The 17,110-nt window shown below is 33.8% G+C and overlaps 1 protein-coding gene across 1 annotated transcript in view; it reads left to right on the forward strand.

Annotated features, from left to right (window-relative positions):
- Window positions 1-679: 679 nt before the first annotated feature.
- The window catches only part of Baldspot (elongation of very long chain fatty acids protein baldspot), a 62,734-nt gene continuing 46,303 nt past the window's right edge, over window positions 680-17,110 (forward strand). The window contains exon 1 of the mRNA XM_076114812.1: window positions 680-1,244. Within this exon, the coding sequence (XP_075970927.1) occupies window positions 1,051-1,244 (194 nt within the window). The 5' untranslated portion in view covers window positions 680-1,050. The remainder of the gene's footprint in view (window positions 1,245-17,110) is intronic.

A 17,110-nucleotide genomic window follows, 5' to 3' on the forward strand; every position in this document is an offset into this window, starting at 1 on the left:
TACATAATACGACTTTCATAACAGTTTGCTAGTGATAGCATTCTACCATATTTATAGTTACAAAATCTATAAACTAAATACTTTTCCATAATTTTGAAAACTTTTCGGTTTTTACAGTTTTACCTTTCCATCAGATTTAATCTAACTCAAGATTTTTTAAGGGCTTATTTTAGTAGGTACATACCTACTTGCGTGCTTTTCCCTTTACTCGTTAAATTATTTTTTTGCAATGAAATTAATTCTGTCATTCTGTGCAAAAACATGTAACCCATGGAATTAAACATTTTTTATTTTATTTTATTTTGAGAACGCATCACGAACGCATCAATTAAATAATGTTGCCAGATCGGACCACAAAAGTGTGGAATTGAGGTTTTTATTCTACTTTCACGTTTTATATCTAGACATAAATTATATCATTGAATTATTTTAATACAAATCCTATAAGTTATTATAGGTATCGATTTATGTGTTTTCCATTCTTGGATATGACTATGATTGTAATCCACTTTAAGACCGCAAAAAGCTTATCATGTTTCACCGAAAATGAACTCTTCAAAGCATATGTAATTTTTATTATATTTTTTTATTAAGAAAATAAATATACGAGATAGTTTATTTTATACCAATCTAGTCCGACGCCTGGCAACATTGTGTGGTGCGGCGCGGCGGGCGGGTTCTTCTGTCAAATAGAAAATGAAGGCGACACACGGCGTGGCGTGAAGCGAGTTCATTCATCTTTTCCTCTTGCCGCTGTAACGAGTCAAATAAGTTCGGGCTTGAGCCGACGCCTCGTTACTGCGATAAATAGTTATACCGAGGACATTCCGTGATCATAACTAAAATTAGTGTTTTATAGGCAACACGCCTTACCGCCCCTTAGAAATATTGACATTTTTAGTCATCTGTGATATAACGATACAGCGGTATCCTGTTTTAAAATTTAAGGTTAAAATTCTCATGTGATTTATCAGTGCAACATTTATTTTATAAAATAATAAGAACTGTGCGCGCTTGTTTCTCGTGGCCGGTACACGGACTGGTTAAAAAATGGAGTCCCCGGTGATGGCATATAATTTGGACATAACGCCGAATTACTCGTATATCTTCGAGTTTGAGAGCGAATTTATTCATTCCAATTATCGAAAATGGATGACAGAAAATTGGACCGTGGCGTTCTACTACGTCGGAGTGTATATGGCGTTCATTTTCGGCGGTCAATATTACATGCAGAACCGACCGAGGTAAGTTGCTGTGTTATGCAAATTCCGTTTATTCCAAGTTCAGTGTCCCAGTACCCTAGAAATGTTAATTAATTGACGTAATACAGGAACTATCGTAATCATTATTACGAGAATTACGTGATGCGAGACGAGTTCCTGGAATATGTGCTTATTTATTCTTCGCGGCTTCGTTTCTAATTGGAAAATATTAGTGAGATGACCGTAAATACTGTAGTAGGTAATTTACCGCCCTACTGTTTGAATATACCTGTCAGAATAATAACTTCTCAATGTAAAAGTTTAATGAAAGTGTAAAAAGTTCCACTTTCTACTCAGTTCTCACTTTATGAACACACAGACACACTATTTTATGAATAGTATTCTAGACTTGTATTTAAAGATATTATTATCACCCAGTATTGTTTTATTTATTATTATTGATTATAGAATGGTGATCGTTTTTGTTATTAAGTATGTGGTATACCGTAAACTAGAACCAGAGACAAAATATTTTTTTCCTTGAAAAAAATATAAAGCTACTTAAATATAGTAATTATCTATCTAGTAATATTTGTAGGCTAATAATAACTTATAATCTTGTTTCTAGGTAATTTACTTATTAATAGATATAATGGTGTAAAAAATATTGTGCTACTATACTTAGTTTTTTATATCACATATGAATTAAACAATTTTATCAAATTCATTAATAAAAAATTGTTCCCACAATAATTATTATGATAATTAATAATGCTATGTGGCAATGGCCAATGTTATTTAATTTTTTTTTTAATCTGTACTTAAAAGTATATTTTTAGACATAATCTTGATTAAATAACATTTACACTACACAAAATTAAAATATTCACACATCTCTTACACAATAATATTTAAATCAGTATAACAATATTTTTAATACAGGTATTACTTCGAAAGAATATAATTCAGTTCTTTATACTACTAAAAAAACCATAAAAAGCACAGTCCTGGCCCATATTTGAAAATCAAAATTGACATTATCTGAAATGTCTATAGGTTTGCTACATTATAACATTCTCTACAATTCTTATCATATGAATCAACGTTATGATTGCAGACAATATATTTAGCAACACACTGACTCACTGCACTGTTTGTAATGAAATTATATGAGTCAAAACAGGTACGATTTGCATTCTCTACTAGAGAGTTACGGTTTAGTATTGCGTTAAAATTGACTAAAAACAAATTAAACTTGCATACCCATCTTACGTACCTGCATCCCTTAAATTTGTATGTTTTGGTTAAACTTTTATCCCTATATTCGTCACCTGTGTACTGTAACTAGGACAATCTAGAAATAAAATCTTTAAAAAATGGTACGTAACTACCTCAGTTATTTTTTAATAAGGAGGTACCAATCAGATTTCAAATTCAGTAATTTAACAAGTCCTGCTAAACATGCAAATTGTTCATGAATATTTAAAAAAGTGCTGTAAAACAAATTACAATTTAAATAAGTCAATAAGGGGCAAGTGATTCTAATTGTTTTATGTAAATTCTTTGAGCTATGTAAAACTTTATTTGTCATATTATGTGTCATATGTATAGTATACATTATATTAATTCAATGAAATCAAAGAAAACAAATTATTGTACTCCATACAAATTTAATTTTTACTACAACTATAAAAAGAAATTATTGTCCTCAAAAACGGTCATCTACGTTTGTCTATTTAATCATTTGCATCTGAAATAGGTTAATTTCAAGTCATCAGACCAAAGGAAGATTCAGATTTTCAGTCTTACGTAAAAAACGAAGACTTAAACTTATAATGACTACTTCCTGACATTAAAAACGATTATACAAATGGTAGATAAATCAACACTACAATTCATTTGTAGATCTAAAGATACATCTAGAATCTAAACGGAGATAATTATAGGAAGAATAACAATTACGGTGCCATGTACCTAGCTGTATGTATTTCATAGTCTAGTTATAGTACTGGTTATATAAACAGCTAATCATTTTTAATTGCTAGTGACTAAGTATTTTAATAAGCCAAGATCATGCAAATGACATAAAAATCATTAATGGTTAAGGTATTTTTTCAATGCAATGGAGAATGTTACCTAATTTTGATTTCTAGCACTCCATATTCTCGTTTAAAAATAAAAAATACTGGTGAAAGAATTACTTCGATACGTCAATTAGTTTTCGATTTATAAGTAAAACAAGTTGAAACCGCACGACGCTAGCTCTCGGTGACGGTGTGACGTCACTTTACACTTGCTCAGTCTGGCTCACACAGTCCGCTTGCGGTCGCGCGCTAAATGCGTTGCAATTATTCCTAAATACTTTTAAAAATGTCCAATTCAATTACTAGGAAATCATATGTTGTGCCTAAATGTAATTTAATTTTATGTAGGTAAGTAAATAAGTAAAAATAAATAACTTCATCTTATAATGAAACAATTTTTTAACCGGATTGATCGCGAGTTTATTGATTTTACTGTGGCAGGAAAAATGTAAAATCAATAAGTACGCGATTATTTCGGTTAAAAATTGTTTCATTATAATATGCAGTGATCGTAAATATCTAACATATTAGTTACTTATATGTATAATATACTAGAAGCGGCCCGCGACTTCGTCCGCATGGAAACCCTTCCCGCGTAAATCCCGATCCTTCGGAACTCCGGGATAAAAAGTAGTCTATGTGTTATTCTGGGTCTTCAGCTACCTATATATCAAATTTCATCGTAATCGGTTTAGTCAAATTGGCGTGAAAGAGTAACAAACATCCGTACATACATAAATACATACATACGTACGTACACACATACGTACATACATACATACATATGTACATACATGCATACATACATACGTACATGCTTACATACATACATACGTACATACATATATACATATACAAACATACGTACATACGGTGACATACATACATATGTACATTCTCACAAACTTTCACATTTATTATATTAAGTAGGATTTTGGGGGCAACAAAACCTCTATTTGTTTCACAAAATAATTCGCAACCATTATTCCATTTATTTTAGGTAGTTTATCCGATTGCCCTTTTTCAAATCCTTTATCCATTTTATTAATCGTATAGTATTTACTATTATTATAAGTTATTTTATACATAAGCGGACGAAAACACAACAAAATACTACCCAAGCTATACTAAGACTACCAAAATACTAAGCGGGACGCGGCCCGCGCGGCGCGGCAATGTAGTATGACGTCACAGCCGCTCACGCGGCTGCTAGCGGGACTCGATATTTTTCGAAATTTTGAATGCTTATAAAATCAAAACTATTCGGTATTTTTGCCTCAAACAAAAACTAGTTTATATGTATACATGCAGGCTATACTGTGTCAAAATTTAAAGCGATTTGGCATACCTAGTAACATTCTCCATTGAAAACAAAAAATAATCTTGCATTTGGGAAAAGAAAAGTAAGATACTGTGTTTTGGTTTCTATGCCACATGCAAGTTATTTTTTTAGTTGTCTTTGCTAAAACGTAACTTTTTAAACATTAAATACGAAATCGACAATGTATGTAATTGTGTCAGAAAAACACAAATTCTACTGTAAACTCATTAGGCATTCAGATTCTCTCGAAACGACGATAAAAAGTACATTATGACGGCATAATGAATGTTTTGAGATCACGTTATTTATTTTCGTATTTCCGTGTACAGCAAAATGATAAGTAATTATTCAAAAAGCACTTTGAACGTTTTTGAGGAAAAAAGTTGTCAAATAGACTTAAGTAGCCTGTAGAAGTATTAAGTCAAAGAGCTTAAGCTGAGCATCTAGCAACCGAAGTAAGTAATCCGTAAGTCTAGTCAAATGAGAGAGAAAAGAGAACGTTTTCGAAGTAATTTTCCATCCGTGAAAATCAAACAAAGAGGTTTTATCCTTCGTACTTTAGTTTGTTTCTCGTTAAGCCCATAAGAATGCAAATTGTAATGTCCTGTTTTGCTGCCTTCCTTTCTTTAAAAGTACGATATTGTATGACAAATTTTCTGGGCCCTATTTATAAAAGACTGTAATGGATTCATGTCCACTATATTACCGTAATTAAATATCAAAAATAATATTATAATCGTTTCGTAAAATTGCAATATTCCATTTTTATTACTATGGTATTATAGGTATTAGTAACTGAAGGAACTAAATGCATCCGTCGCGTCGTCAAGGAAGACTTGAGAATAAGCCAAGAATAATAACATACATAATTGTAAGGTAAATAAATGTATTTTCTTAGTGTTGTTAGTATGAATGTCTGTCAACAGTCCTGACTTCTGAACTGTTAAATATGATTGCAGATAATTTATTATAATTACAGATCTTTGTAATGTATGTTGACGTCATTTCAATAATGGTTATTTTCAAATAAATTGTGTGAAGACACTTAACCCTCGCCATTCAATAGTGTGTTTTTGTCAATTAAAGTTTATTTTTAGCTCTTTTATTTAATATTTTTTGCTAACTGTCGTATTCTGACAAATGCTGATTATTTCGAGCGATTACCTGAAGAAATCGTATCTTTTTCCTCGGAGTCAATGTCACCAGCGATTGTTTACTGAGTACTGAGAAAGCAGTTACTTCTCCGCACCAAAGCACGAAAAATCCAGTCAAAACATTACACACAAGTCGACATTTTTGTCCCATTTGAATTGTATCATTCTAAATTCCTCCGCGCGGCTACGACAAAAAATAATTCATAATGTAGCAGTTGCTTATATTTAGCAGAAACACTGGATTTATCTTAACAAAGTTTGACCTTCGTTTCTCGATAAACTGAATTACGTGACCACAAATTTGATTTATTCTCCTCCACTCGGGACCTCTCTTAGCACATACTCAATATTAAAGCATTGATCTATTATTCGCTACACTAAACGGTGACGGGCTTCGGACCTATTTACGACCCTCAATAATTCATTTACCTGTCCTTTTGAAGTTCGTCTGAAGGTAAACTTTGTTCCTTACAGACCTATAACTTGGAGTACCTACAATCGCGACTTCATAATGATTGACAGAACTGCTGGCCTTTGGCTTTCAAAGTTTCATGAATTCGTTTGATTCGCCGTCGTAAATAAAGCCTCATAATTGTTTAAGTTTTGTATTGTTTTCATGCTGAAAATGTTGTACAATATTACATTTACTTGTGTTCGCTGTTTTGAACATTGATTTTACTTATTACCTAAGATTCTGCGTACTTTTTTCATAATCTACGAGACCATTACAAAATTACGACACGAAATATTGTTTTGGTAATATTTTCTAAAAGATTACTAAAACAATCTTTCTATACAGTCCATAAACTTTCAAATAGCAAATCTCGTCTGGATTACGTAAAACTGTATTCGTTTTCGTAATAAGTAAATTCGGTTATCTAATTCCATATGTTTACAAACTCCGAAGTATACGAGTCCGTGGGCGTCTGGGTCGAGCGTCGCTCGATGGCGGGGGTGTGGGGCAGACTGGGCGAACCTCATGAATGAAACTCCGCATCTGATCTGCAACGTTACGTAACGTTTGGCACGCTTTCATGAATAACCATATTAGCACACTGCATTTTACCCCATTCAACGTTATTATATTCAACCAGCTGTGCTTCAAATATTTTTACATTTCTTCTGTCTTACATGTCTTCTGTGCAAAACCAACTCGGTGTCCCCCAAGGAAGCATACTAGGTCCACTGCTTTTCTTAATATTTATAAATGATCTGCCTGAAGTCACTCATCATGATTGCACACTCTTTGCCGACGATATAGCAGTAGTAATATCAGACTCTAAGGTAAGCAACTACAATGATGATATAAACAGTTGCATAACTCAAATTGTCTCATGGTTGGATTACAATGAACTCAAAGTTAATATTAATAAAACAAGATTTATGCAATTTTATAATAGATATCCAAACAATAATGATCTTAGAATTAGATATAAAGACGAAAATATCCATGAGTCACAAGATGTTTCCTTTTTAGGTATAATTCTAGATAGCCAGTGCCGTTGGTCTTTACACGTAAAAAAAGTTTGTAGTAAAATAAATAGATTTGCTTATGCACTCTGGCGGTTGACAAAAATGGCTAACCAAAATACAGCTATTCAAGCTTATCATGGATATGTAGCATCGATAATCAGATATGGCATCCTTTTGTGGGGTAACTCTGCTGAGGCCCATAAAGTTTTTATAGCACAGAAACAATGCATCCGTGCTTTAGCCGGTGTTCCACCACTAACTTCTTGTAGGCTATTATTCCCAAAACTAAAACTATTGACGTTACCATCTATCTACATCCTGGAATGTTGTTATTTTGTAAAAACCCATCCTTACCTTTTTCAAAAATGGAGTGATCATTGTAATTTTAATACCAGGCATCCAGATAGATTACTTGCGCCTAGTATGCGAACTGAATTGTATCGTCGAAATTGTTACTCAATGGCTATAAAGATGTATAATAAATTACCAAAGGATATTATAAATCTACCAAGCAAAGTATTTAAGGCTCGGCTCTGGTCGTGGCTTGTAACCAAAGCTTTTTACTCTGTTAATGATTACTTACAAGAAAAAAATATTATTAACTGTTTACCTGCTGTTTCAATGTAAGTTGTTATAATTCTGTAACTGATATAAATTTACTATTATTGTTATTTTTTATTTTTTTATTAATATGTGTGTAATTATAATGGAAAATAAGAGTAAGACAGTACTGGATTAAATTATACTACTTGTCATATTAAGTTTCTGTTTAACTAAAGTTTTGCATGCTGTCTACAGCCAAACATATGAGACTATCCATTGTAACACCTTTTGTACTATGTTTGATGCAAATAAAGATTATTATTATTTATTATTATTATTATGTAAGTCTGTACCTCATCTCGGGACTATGGAGTCCCGGATTTTTGGTAGGCGTGCGTGGGGCCGAAGCCAACACGTAGAGGCCCTTTTCGACTGCTTTAATATTTCAAAAATGTATGATGTCACAATCCGGTGATTATCCCTGTTTACACTATAAAGTGCACCCAAGGACAATCACCGGACTGTGTGGAACTATGGCAAAACTAATGGAAAAAACTACTTGGGCTATTGGGATGGGTTGCTTGTGGACTGGAGTGTTGGTGATCTATAGGGACTATGGCGCCTGCCGATAACTATGTTAAAAACATGTAAAAGTGGCAGACGGAGACTTGCCAACTCACAAACTGGGCCCCCTAAACTAGTCGCTGAAAATGCAACAAGGGGGCAACAGGGACGTGAGCGGCTGAAGGACGGAGAGGCCTCGCTGGACGTTAAACTCAGATCATTTGCTCCCTGAGGGTCCGGCATCACTGGCCCACTAGCCACTTACGCTCAGCATCCGTCCTCCGAACAGAGTGGGAGCTCTGCTCTTGCGACTCCACTCTGGACGGCCAATGAAGGCAAGCCAGAGGCGGAGGACCGCTTCCTCGTCAGTTTTCACTCCGACCAGCCAACTAAGGCAAGCCGGAGATGAGGAAGGGTGTCTTCCCCCTGGAGCACTCAGGTACCGCGGGGTCGCTACTCCCCGTCACCTCGCCTCGAGGTGCCCTGCGGGCTTATTATTATTATTATTTCGGTGCCATACACCTAGTCGCTTTCGTTCTGCGTCGCCTTCAATCAAGTGAAAGTTACGATAATTAATTCTGGTTCTTTCAATGTTATGACATCGCTTGTTCCGCTATGGAAGAATAATATGACGAGAATATTGAAATAATAGCGTGACCTGTATTTTTATTGTGATGTTTATTTGGGCCGTCTGGCTGTAGTTCATCTCTAAGATTTATGGGAAGCCCATTCGACATTGAATCGGTTGTCTATCATAATACTGTAATGGTATAAAAAGAACAGTGTTGCGAGCTACATGCTTAGGTTAAGGCATGAGTCGTCTATTTTCATTGTAATCCGAGGGCTTCGATGTGACATAACATTCTCAATGCTATGTACAATTACGTGTTATCGGATCGTTGAATTGCACTAATATTTACAACAATAAACACGATAATTTACCTATTATCTACAATATTATCATGATGAAGTATCAAATCGATTCCGGGTAGTTCTAAATGCGTGATATACGGATATTATGGCCTACGGAATCAAAATTTTATGGCGGTGATGGTTGAACTTTGACCAAGGATATACAAGAACTTGTAAGAACATAAAGTGTACCACTTATTTGATAAAGTAAACCACTTGTTTTCTGACATTGACACCATCAGGAGGAGTAGTTAGCAACTAGCCGCCTACTCAGCCGTAACAACGATGTAAACAACGTTTTTATTACTACGTCGCCGGTGTTGATTAACTTCGTATAAGATTCTCTACACGATCTAACCAGATATTGTATGTGAAACTCTTTGGATTCGAAGTAAACAAAAGCGCTCTCGAGAATCTCTCTCTTGAGTGCAGCGTTTTCGAGTGTCGCGCTATTGTGAGCCAAGTTTTGTGAAAAACGTTTCATTTGTCAAAAGATCGTTAGCGTTTTATACTGAGAATAAATCGGTCAAGTGCAAGCCACGGAATTGCGCAATAACCGCTAAGATAAAACCTTTGAAAGAAAGCTTTTTGAAACTCATACATATTATCGTGTGTAGTAACTTTCTATACTATATGAATGACTGTACTAATTGTTTTTCTGTCGACTAAAAATGATTTAATGCTCGCTGATTAATCATCGTCGGCTATTTTCATCAGTCGCCGCACTGCCAAACACAAATGACGTAACGCGACACAACTGGATGAAACATTCTTGATATTTTGCAGTTCATAATATTATTCTACTGAACTATGACGTCATTTCGCAGTAACATTCGTGTGCAGTATTGCACGAGATCCCATTCAATGTTGCATGTCTCAGTTCTTACTATTTCATTCTGTAAAGTTTGTTTACATTCGAGTTCCGTGGGAGTTCAACGAAAATATATGTAGAACAGCCTTTTATCGTCGATCGTTGAGTTCGCTTTCTCGAAATAATACATGAAGTGTTGACAAATTGTATAACATGTGCTTGATTATGTCGGTGATAAAATAACCATCAATATTTGTGTCAATGCTTTCATAAGATGATGAATATTTAAAGTAAAACGATGGAATAAAAACGAGAGACTATTTATTGTTATGGTCTGTTTCATTTGAATTTATTATTACGGTTAATACAATGATGCTTTCATATTAACTTTACTGAGAAATATATCGGTACTTCAGTTTTGTTGCCAAGTATAGAAAATGATTTACAATTGTTGTGCTTCTATCATTAACTATTTATAATTTTAAAATATTTTAAAGGAAAACACGTCCATTATTTCTATTTTCGACAAATCACGCCGTAAAATGTTTATCTCAGTTAATGTTTCAACAATTTTCAATAGTAATTTTCCGCTTAAAACAAAAAAGTATTAATGTGACAAAAAAAAACATTGTTTCTTGTTTACTATTGCGATTATAATGGTCTCTATTATTTCTATAGGTTTATAGAAATTAAAGAAAAAAACGTAAAATAGTTGTTTTCGCAATCTGTAACTATATTTTTTGTATGTTTTGGATTACCGGAACTTACAGTCGAAGATTTGTGTAAAAAAGTGTTAATTTATCCAAATCTGAAACATGTTAAGACTTAATCAACAGCTATTTGTACTTAGAAACGAATGTTTGGCTTTCTTTCCACATAACAGCTGTCTATTACCATAAAATATAACAAGAAAATAGAACTACCCTCAAAAGTGCGCCGTGTCCCCACACTTGATACTAACAATCGGCTTAGAACCTTCTACACGGATAAGCTGGGTGGTAAGGTCATCGACCTCGTTGCCAATGGCACTCGCCACGGGCATATTTTCATGGTTTTACATTGATTTCTATTGAACTAGATTGTAACCACGACCAAAATTGTGTTGAAAGATTTCTTTTATACTCGGTCGGACTATTTTGGGTAAAAGTAGGATAACTTCAGGACTCAAGTGTACAAATACGTCCAGTGCTCTTAAAAGAAAATCGTAACTTTTGCAGCATATATTCAATAAATATGTTTCGCAATGAGACTACTGAATTTTAAAACAGAATTTTAGGGATGAATTAAAAAAACTCAACCGCAATGCACAATTACTTTCAATTGAAGTGGTAAATAAAAAAGAGGGCTTATTAATGCGTCTTGTGTTCACGGTCGTATAAATTAATCGATTTTCATACATGTACGGCAAGTCCCACTCGTGTAGTCAACCAGATGGCCGCTACTTCAACCGTTCTTTTAAAATCCTCCTACATTTTAAACGTAGCAATAAAAACGATCTAGACTCACATTTGCTTCTGTATTCAGCGACATTACGTAATAGTAATAAACGTTAGGTTCACGCTCCAGTTTCCATGAGAGATACTAACTCACAAGGAATAATTCCTCTAGCTGTTTGTTCTAATAAACAGAGCAGGAAAAAACTGCTGTCACGTTATTCTGCTTTGATTTAATACGCGTTCGAAAAATGTCGAATCTGGATATGATATTTGGGTATCTTTATCTTATTTGGCAGGCGAGACGGAGATGGGGATTATTTAGTACGAGCGAGTTTCTTGCGTAATATTTTCATATCTCTCACGCAAATCTCGTATAGTTATTTTGATTCGCATATTTATTGATGGTTCTTTGATACCCACGCAGCCATGTAGTGGTATAATATACGTTCATTGATTTTTAAATTTTATTCAGACAGTAGCCGCTCTTAATAAGATCCAGCTATTACCCTAATTTTCAAATAAGATTCTGGACAGATTCTCTAAAATTACTATCTCCATTTACATTCAAGAGCTGAAAATTCTCAATTTAAAGATAGACTTCAGCAATCCGCAGTCAGTTCACAAAGATGCTGAGAATTTGGAATTCAAGGCCGGGGGGCAAAACCGCACCCGTTTCACTCCAACCCACTTGAAATTTATTTCAGAATGGAGACTCGTTACACAATATCTAAAAGTTTATTGTAGCCCACAAATGTTCGCAATAGAAAGTGTTGTGGTTGTTGTATCGATTTTTCGATAGACAAAGCCTTTATGATTAGATTCTGTTGTTTGTTTAGGTAACTGGCAAATTGTTAGGTAATATAATGTATAATTTAATGAAGGTATAACTAAATGCTGGCGTAGACTTGTGCCTTTGTTATGAACTTTGGGCAAAAACAAACAACTTAGGGAAGATTGGAAGGGGGCAGAAGTTGTGCCAAGTATTGAGATAGGTTGAAAAAAACATTCTGTTAGTTATACGCACTGCGCCTTATTGTTATTCGCATTCAGTTCGTTAGTTTTAGTTTTTATTTTCTAGACTTTTATTTGTTGTAGCTATTCCCCATTCCTTCGGTACATTTTAGATAAATTTGTAATTTCCTAAAGTAAAGAAGTCGAGGTCAAGAGAATATGATGAATAGGTAATATAATTATATTCCAATTATCATTTCCAGTGGTAGAATGACACAAATATTTGTAACTCTAAAGGGAAATAAGTAGAAAATAACAATGAATGTACGATATTAACTATCCTTATAAACAGCTATTTCTATATAAAGGTAGGTATATTAATTTGCATACCAGTCTCCTTTCAAATCTGAAGCCTTGATGTACTAAATTGAGATTTTTTCCTACATTTTTATATTCGGCCGTTGAAAGGCACTCTGAAGGCAAAAGCATAACGAAGACGGCTGAGTAAGTCGTAATTTACGTGCCATTTTGAATGAAATGGCACTACCATTAATTTAACTGCATTTTCTCTTCGCTGCAAGTATTAAATCGTGATTCTGAGATGAAAATGGAATAAAAATGTTTGTGGGGGAGGCTCGCTTTTTGTATAATTGTTTTCAGAGTGCTCGAACAATGTTAACAATTTTGAAGCCCCGTCCTTTGGGAGTCGGAAATGATTTACATGTTTGTTGTAATGTATGATAATGGTTTTATGAGTTTTGTGTGGAAAATAACATGAACAACATATCAGAGTTGTAAAGATACTTTATTTCAATGCTGTCCCACAGCCAGCCAAGAGTCGCAACTCGGAAAAAGGGTAATATATTGTGAGTTCACGAAACTCCTATGTGCAGTCTTGATATTTCTTCAAGAACTGTTGAAATGCACCTAGTTCGATTTCGCAAGAAATATTTTTATCTGCATACACTATCCGACAGTTAACAATAAACGTCTTCATTATTGAAACAATGTTCAATAAAGTCTAACGGTACACCAATTTACGTAATAGAAAACCATGACTGTGACTGATTTAGAAATAATTCTCAGAAAATTTTCTCGAACGATTCACTTCATGCAAATTAGGTAGTTTGTTCATTGATAAATTATTTTTATTGGTTTAAGAACTTTATTGGATGTGGCTATTAAAATCTTAATATGTAGTAAGCGCTTTTACCTTATTTTAGTAAGCGTTTGATTCAACTCATTCGGTTGATATTATGGAAATATCAATAAATGTATTTCACAGCAGGTGAGGGTAGTGCAATATCTTAAGAAGACTGGTCGTTATGACGTCATTTGCCGTGATTTTTATAATTTTCTCCGTAGATAAGTTAGTAGTAAGATAGTTGCCAAACGATAAACCTATTTAAAATTTTGTTTGACCTGAAATTAACTCAGGTGCTTGGAAATAGTGTGAAGCGTTTATGTATTTTCTACAAGTTGGCTTTTGACATACGCTAAATTAGCATCACTTAGCTTCAGGAAATAAATAAAACGTGACTATTAAACTATAAAAAAATACTATTCATCAGATAATTACGCAGCGTTTCTTTCAAACTTGCTCATTTGGACAAATTAGCACACACCACATAAAATATCGTGTAAATAACGATTAACTAAAGACAAAAAATAAACAAAGCTTGTACGACAGAACTTACTAGAATTGTTAAGCAAACATTTGTTCAAATGTTGGCACCAACAGAAACAAATAAGGTTTGCCGATGAGATCTCTTACATTACATACACCCATCTACATCCTACGCTTGTCCGATTTGTTCTATAAAAGGACTCGTGACGTCATACTGCGAACAGCTAACTAATTAGTGCCATAAATAAGAATCTTTTCTATAGAGATCTCGACTTTTTGTCCTCATTTGATAGCATTTTGAATGAACAGATAACAGATTTTGTTTTGACGTCATCAACTGAAATGTGATATCTTTAAATGACAGGTTGATTGAATGATTAATTTCCTGTGTAAGGAAGTTACTTGTTCTCTCACATGACGTGTCTTTTGAAAGATGAAACTGTGGAATATAAATAGTAAAAAAAAAACGTTCTTGGCCTTAAGGCCTTAAACGATCAAGTTTACCGTGAAGTAGGTAGACTCGATATTGCATCCAATAATCTTTATGGTGCTTGGCTACTGCAGTACATGACAAATGCTAACTGGTGCTCATTGCCCACATTAAAGTAGGTCTAAAATCTGATTAAACAAAAAATTGCTATCTTCGTTAAAAATTTGCATTAGTAATCGCAGTCTTCATAACTAACCTATTTTTGTACATATCTTGTAACCAACTTAAAAATGTGCACACGTAATTAATTAAGTCCCGTATCTTAGTGTTTATTTTAGCATAGGCGACTTGCGCAAAATCTGCTTCGTAATGCACTTATCTATATAAAATGATTGTTTACTTAGTAACGCAAGCACATGTACAACACGCAATATTTTGCGTGATTTTGTTTATAAACAGTATTGACCCGTAATTATTTTGATAACTTGTAGTTCAATCGGATTACCTCGGATGTTCTTTATCAGTTTCATAATAAAAACAGGTGATGTTGTTATTTTTGTTACGTCTCTATCTATCTTTCTGTTTTCTCCTAGTTTATGTACGCATTTCTCTTGTTTTGATGCAACTGGAAGAGATAGTTTCTAGATAAAACTTACAAATGAAAATGCTTATATTTTTCTTCGGAAGCCGTTGGTTAAGGACGAGACATTATGGCCTATCTGTCTATTCAGTCCGTTTCTACCCACCCTTGAGTATAGGCCTCAGTACACCATTTTTTACAATCCTGCGCTTATTTTATCCATTGTAATCCTACACATTTCACGATGCCGTCCGACCATCTAGTTAGAAAATAAACCTATCCCAATTGAAAAACTATTATCACGCCCTAAGCTTGCCTTTCAAAATATTCACGATTTTTTTCAGATCTTATATTCAAAGCTGAAACTTTTACTGTTTCTATAATCGGAATCAAAAGTTCCGTTATCCAAAGATTTTGAATAAATAAGTGAGTTATTTTTATTCTCCTCGATTCTAATACTTTAAAACTACTTTAGTGTTACTCCGAGGAAAACGCTTAGCAAGAAATATTATAAGTTATTACGTAAATTGACCTAGTTTCTTCGTCCGATCTTTTATGAGAAAATAGGTAAGTCTTTCATGAGTTTTCCTTCAAATCGATACTCAAGCAATCATTTTATTGTGAATGCTTATTTCCAATCTTCAGTTATGAATGCCAGCTGTTAGATTTCCGCTCAAAATAGCCCGATTGCTTTACGTTTTTAGAATGTGGGCGAGTAAAATTATGATTTGTGTCAAGAACGGGAATATATGCGGGAAGTTATGTAATATTTGATTTGTCTGGAATTTCTGAAGTATAAATAAACCATCAAGGCCGTTTTAACCAGTTCTTAATAAGTTTTCGATTGCTTATAAAGTTTTTCTTACATTTTCAGATACTTTATTTGTGAGACAGTCGGCGTGATGCTTAGTTTTTTTAACTACTGTAATTTTATTTGTTATCTCTTATCAAACTAAAGATATAAGCTGCAAACATACTGTATTGGCAGATGTCTGGCTATATAAGCTAGTCAACTTTAAAAAAAACCTTTCGATTTGCTCCAGACGCGTTGGTTAGTTATCTGAGAGCCTACTATGGCTCGTGAAAACGAAATTTCTTTAAATAGATATTTGATTATGACCTTTTCCTATTCTATTTTCACACGGACTAGACGGCATCGGATAAGCATGTCATAAATTCTTTTATCATAGTTCGACCGACATTTCATAACGGATAGAATTGTCATACGAAACAAACGAAAACTCCATTAATTTCTTTTAAGTTGATTATTATGGTAAAGCCTCAGATCATAGGATACTGAAAGTGACGAATAAGGCATAATTTGATAAAATATATGGCGCCTAGTAATCTACATATAAAATATTCACGTGAACATCAAAACGTGACCAGTTCCGTATATTGTTCTTATGATAATGTTGCTGATAAGATAAAGGACAGTAAAATCTTGACATTCAACTTTTTTCTGTGGACATTTTACAGATTTTACAACTGATTACTTTGTTGAAGTGTAAAATCTTCGCATTGTAATACAATATCTTTCTGAAGTATCTTCGTGGTACATGAGAGGCGATTGTTGTATTTCCGGTATAATACTAGTTAATTTTCCATTGTTATGTTTCTGGTCCGTACCGTAAATGAAAATTAATAGTACCTATTGGATTTATCCCAACCCTGTTTCTTGACTCCAATACACAAGCATAAGAAAATCTTATTAACAGATGAATGAACAATCTTCGCAACTGTGTAGTTCTTAATTCTATTAACTTCACGGGCTTATCAAATAAGGTAACGTCAAATAGTCGTAAACATGTAAATATACATGGCTTTATAAAAGCCTAATCAAATGAACTAGAAATGCCCTTCACCTTGAAGTGTTGGTCAATTGTGCAATTGCAACAATTTATTCCTGTTTTATCGATCCTTGATCATTGTTGGATGGTATATTATTGTTTCATAGTATGTAGGGTGTCGGTTATTTAATTGGAAATAATTAATACGGATGTTTTTTTCACAAAATACAAG

This window comes from Anticarsia gemmatalis, chromosome 5 (genome assembly GCF_050436995.1).
Source record: "Anticarsia gemmatalis isolate Benzon Research Colony breed Stoneville strain chromosome 5, ilAntGemm2 primary, whole genome shotgun sequence".
Lineage (NCBI taxonomy): Eukaryota > Metazoa > Arthropoda > Insecta > Lepidoptera > Erebidae > Anticarsia > Anticarsia gemmatalis.